The following is a 5,000-nucleotide window of genomic DNA, read 5'->3' on the forward strand; positions in this document are numbered from 1 at the left end:
ACATAAAGGTTTAGAACTGCCTGCAGGCAGAACAGAATATGAGACATAAAGGTTTAGAACTGCCTGCAGGCAGAACAGAATATGAGACATAAAGGTTTAGAACTGCCTGCAGGCAGAACAGAATATGAGACATAAAGGTTTAGAACTGCCTGCAGGCAGAACAGAATATGAGACATAAAGGTTTAGAACTGCCTGCAGGCAGAACGAACACGTATTGGTCCGTCCACTCATCTTTAAAAGTTCGGTTTTCACCATCTACTTTTCTCATTTTTGAACAAGCCATTTTCTCATCTCCTCTCTCTCTCTAACTCGCTATTCTCTGTAGCTGAAAGGTAAACAATCAATTCGAATCAAAACTGAATTTGATTGGCTAGGCTGATGCGCCTGTCGTAATAACAAAATTAGCTTCACATGAGCTAATGATTTATGATGTTAATATATCAACGCTTAAATACTCTTTGATCTAATTGTAATGATTTATGGTGTTATGATCTCAACACTCAGATACTCTTTGATCTAATTTCAATGATTTATGGTGTTATTATATCAACACTTAGATACTCTTTGATCTCATTTTTATGATTTATGGTGTTATAATATCAACACTTAGATACTCTTTGATCTAATTTTCATCATTTATCGTGTTATTATTTCAACGTAGATACTCTATGATCTAATTCTAATGATTTATGGTGTTATTATTTCAGCGTAGATACTCTTTGATCTAATTTTAATCATTTATCGTGTTGTTATATCAACGTAGATACTCTTTGATCTAATTTTAATCATTTATCGTGTTGTTATATCAGCGTAGATACTCTTTGATCTAATTTTAATCATTTATCGTGTTGTTATATCAACGTAGATACTCTTTGATCTAATTTTAACGAGTCCAGGAAGAAGCGTCACTCCCGCGGTCCACCATTTGGTGATGCCGATATACACCATCCAGGAAATACCAGTTTGGCAGTGTGTGTGTGTGTGTCTGTGTGTGTGTGTGTGTGTGTGTGTGTAGAAAGAGTGACCCTGGTTATTCAGTTGATCATGCAGATTTGAGTGCAGAAATCAACTTACAACAGGGTGAACAAGTGGTGATTCATGACACTGTAACATAGCTTATAACTCCAGTTATAACTCCACACACGCACGCACGCACACACACACACACACACACACACACACACACACACACACCACATATCACACACACATCAAACACATCACCATGCCATGTCCAACCACCGTGCTCTATGTGAAGTGTAATCTTGTCAAGATTAATAATCAATAAATGAATTAATCAATGTAATCATGTGAATTGATCTTTAGTCGATTCACGGTGTTACGTCCCGCCATGGAACAAAAGAACCATAGCCAGAACTCTGTTAATCACTTTATTACACACTACTGCCACGATCACTCATCGCTTCAGTTGAGACCAAATAGCTGTTTTCAATTGTGCCGAAACAAAAACGGCCTGAAAATGTGAAATTCTGCCGCAAATAAAAACATCAATAAATAAACTGCTGCTGCGTCACCGTCCGTGTGTGGCTTTCAAATGGCCAACCGTCTAGTTGTAGGTCAACTTAAACGATGACTACCACACACACACACACACACACACACACACACACACACACACACACACACACACACCACCACATCATCCTGTTAGAACAATTCTGTCCTGATCTGAATTTGTGTGATTAATGAATTTCCATCTAATAAGTTTGCTACCAATCTATGTACGGCCTACATCAGCGTTATGTAGCCTGCCTTTTGAAATCATATCAAGAAGAGACTGATTGTCATGTGCACACCCTCTCACACACACCCTCTCACACACACCAATGACACATTCAGATGACGTGGTCCTCTACGGCTCTAAGTCCAAGATTTCAGAAGTCTACGATTAAAATGCTTAAATGGACACTGTAAAGCTGCTTAAATGGACTCTGTAAAGCTTCTGTCTTCTTCTGTAATAAAACTATATCTGGAGAACACGACTTGTTACTATTCTCAGCAATCGAATGATTTGAGTTATTGTCATGGGGCAGAATAGATGGGAAAAGTGTGTGTGTGTGGGGGGGGGTATTAAAATGGGGGAGGACTGGGTTCACTCTGGCAGAATACAGGTAGATGGGAAGTGTGTGTGTGTGTGTGTGTGTGTGTGTGTGTGTGTGTGTGTGTATGTGTGTGTGTGTGTGTGGGGGGGGTATTAAAATGGGGAGGACTGGGTTCACTCGGGCAGAATACAGGTAGATGGGATAAGTGTGTGTGTGTGTGTGTATGTATGTGTGTGTGTGTGTGGGGGGGGGTATTAAAATGGGGAGGACTGGGTTCACTCGGGCAGAATACAGGTAGATGGGATAAGTGTGTGTGTGTGTGTGTGTGTGTGTGTGTGGGGGGGGTATTAAAATGGGGAGGACTGGGTTCACTCGGGCAGAATACAGGTAGATGGGATAAGTGTGTGTGTGTATGTGTGTGTGTGTGTGTGTGTGTGTATGTATGTGTGTGTGTGTATGTGTGTGGGGGGGGGGGGTATTAAAATGGGGAGGACTGGGTTCACTCGGGCAGAGTACAGGTAGATGGGATAAGTGTGTATGTGTGTGTGTGTGTGTGTGTATGTATGTGTGTGTGTGTGTGTGTGTGTGTGGGGGGGGGGGTATTAAAATGGGGAGGACTGGGTTCACTCGGGCAGAGTACAGGTAGATGGGATAAGTGTGTATGTGTGTGTGTGTGTGTGTATGTGTGTGTGTGTGTGTGTGTGTGTGTGTGTGTGTGTGTGTGTATTAAAATGGGGAGCACTGTCTGGGTTCACATGGGGACCATTTTGGGCAGTGCGCCTCATGAGAACTATTTTGGGAGCGCACGAGGATGCCAATGATACCTGATAATGAAGTCAAGTTTGATAGTTCTTGAGCCATGAATGAATAGGCTACTTAGTATACAATGTGTGAACAAACAGGCGTGAACCTTTAAACAAAATGTGCACGGTAGCTCATGATAATTACAGCAGATAACGTCCTTTTTTGTCTGCTAGTTTATTGAGGCAAATAAAATATGAACTGCACAGCCTATCCCTAGCCATATAACCCCCTATGAACTGTACAGCCTTTGCCTACCCATAGAATAGATTGTGCATAGATGTGGACATATGAGTCTATTCTGATTCCATATGGCTCATGCCAACGGAACATGCTAAAGAGTGCGTCAGGTGCAGGTCACCAGGCCGTGTGTTGTGTGGAATCAAGGGGGCAGGCGAACGTTCGGAGAGTGAAGCGTCGCCATAGGTCAAACTACGTGCCTACGTCACATCCCCCTGAGCCTGCGCAGGAGACAGTAGACCAAAAAAAAAAGTTGAAATTTGCTTCCTTGGTCTCTGCTGACGTCTACGTAACAGCTCTGTCCATATCTTTTAATGTCTATGTGTGTAATATGTTCCATATGAACGGAACATGCTAAAGAATATGTTCCATATGAACGGAACATGCTAAAGAATATGTTCCATATGAACGGAACATGCTAATGAATATGTTCCATATGAACGGAACATGCTAAAGAATATGTTCCATATGAACGGAACATGCTAAAGAATATGTTCCATATGAACGGAACATGCTAAAGAATATGTTCCATATGAACGGAACATGCTAAGAGGGCATGAGGTGCATGTCACAGGTGTGTGTATGTTACATATGACCTGAAGCAGGTGTGTGTATGTTACATATGACCTGAAGCAGGTGTGTGTATGTTACATATGACCTGAAGCAGGTGTGTGTATGTTACATATGACCTGAAGCAGGTGTGTGTATGTTACATATGACCTGAAGCACATAATATTACATCATAATCTACAAACTAACACAATTCATAGGTACCAGCTGCACATTTGAATGGAGAATAAAATATCATATCAGTTTATCCAAGATAATGAGGCATAAGGCAAAATAAACAAACATGTAACTATGACAACTGTGCTCATCTAACTCCATGATGATTGGCTCCAGCGGGTTGAGGCAGAAAGTCATCGCATTTGAAGAGCATGATGTTTAAATGATTGTATTACGTTGTGATTGGCTGGTGAGGGCAAATGTGTTTATTCGTGAAGACAGAGGTCATTAGGATTGAACTGAAAGATTAAGTTAATTATTAATTAAAACGGAGGTTGATAGGTTGAATTTAAAGATTAGGTAAATTATTAATTAAAACGGAGGTCATTAGTAAGGAAATTAGTCACTGAGATTAGGGCCCTATCTTGGCGATCTAAACGCATGGTCAGTGGTGAAAAGCTTAAAAGTAGCAGTAGCCTAACATAGTAGGCTAGTAGTGGAGTTATTAACAATGTGCCTACTATCCTCCTTATCATCATGGCCCCGCACTTTGAGACACGCACTCACACACACACACACACACACACACACACACACACATCGTCCGTCCGGTAGCAGTTTCGTCATCTGGGGAATTTCTAAACTCTTCGAGATTGTTGGTTGGTAGACGTCTGCACATGCGTCAAAATTGGCAACTTGCCAGCATATCCCGGGATTGCAGTTTCGGTTTTGCTTTGAGCATGAGTGGACAGAATTCATTTGGGTCTCCGGATCAAATGAGTTAAGTCTCGAGTGGGAAGGTTACGATGTTGGACCGCGCTATAACTTGGATCGTGGTGTTGCTGGTTCTGTCTTTGGTCGGAGCCGAACAGCGGACATATTTTATCGGAATCCGTGAGGAAAACTGGGACTATACGCCAGCTCAAGAGTGAGTAACATAGCGCTGCCCGTGTGTGTGTGTGTGTGTGTGAGAGAGAGTGTAAGAGAGAGGGCAGAACCCAGTTGGCGACCCCATAGTCTATGTCTCTAGCAGCAAAGATCTAACTTCAGAAAGCAGAAGTGTTGTTAGGAAATCATAATTTAGACGCCAACTAGCATAGGCTACCCATAAATGTAGCTTCACATAATTTTCAGTCAAACTAGTTTGCTGTTTACACATGACATGAACCA

At 41.7% G+C, this 5,000-nt stretch overlaps 2 protein-coding genes across 3 annotated transcripts in view; both read left to right on the forward strand.

The window, feature by feature from the left end:
* Positions 1 to 1,826, forward strand: part of kcnj13 (potassium inwardly rectifying channel subfamily J member 13) — an 18,273-nt gene extending 16,447 nt beyond the window's left edge. The window contains exon 5 of the mRNA XM_062553304.1: positions 1 to 1,826. This exon is cut by the window's left edge and continues 1,736 nt beyond it. The gene's annotated coding sequence lies outside the window, so the exon portion shown is untranslated.
* Positions 1,827 to 4,505: 2,679 nt separating this feature from the next.
* The window catches only part of LOC134100213 (ferroxidase HEPHL1-like), a 67,797-nt gene continuing 67,302 nt past the window's right edge, over positions 4,506 to 5,000 (forward strand). The window contains exon 1 of one of the 2 annotated variants that reach the window (XM_062553294.1): positions 4,506 to 4,758. In XM_062553294.1, coding sequence (XP_062409278.1) covers positions 4,637 to 4,758 — 122 coding nt within the window. In that variant the 5' untranslated portion in view covers positions 4,506 to 4,636. The remainder of the gene's footprint in view (positions 4,759 to 5,000) is intronic. The other variant, XM_062553295.1, reaches the window with a different exon arrangement.

The sequence above is a fragment of the Sardina pilchardus genome, chromosome 13, assembly GCF_963854185.1.
Source record: "Sardina pilchardus chromosome 13, fSarPil1.1, whole genome shotgun sequence".
NCBI lineage: Eukaryota > Metazoa > Chordata > Actinopteri > Clupeiformes > Clupeidae > Sardina > Sardina pilchardus.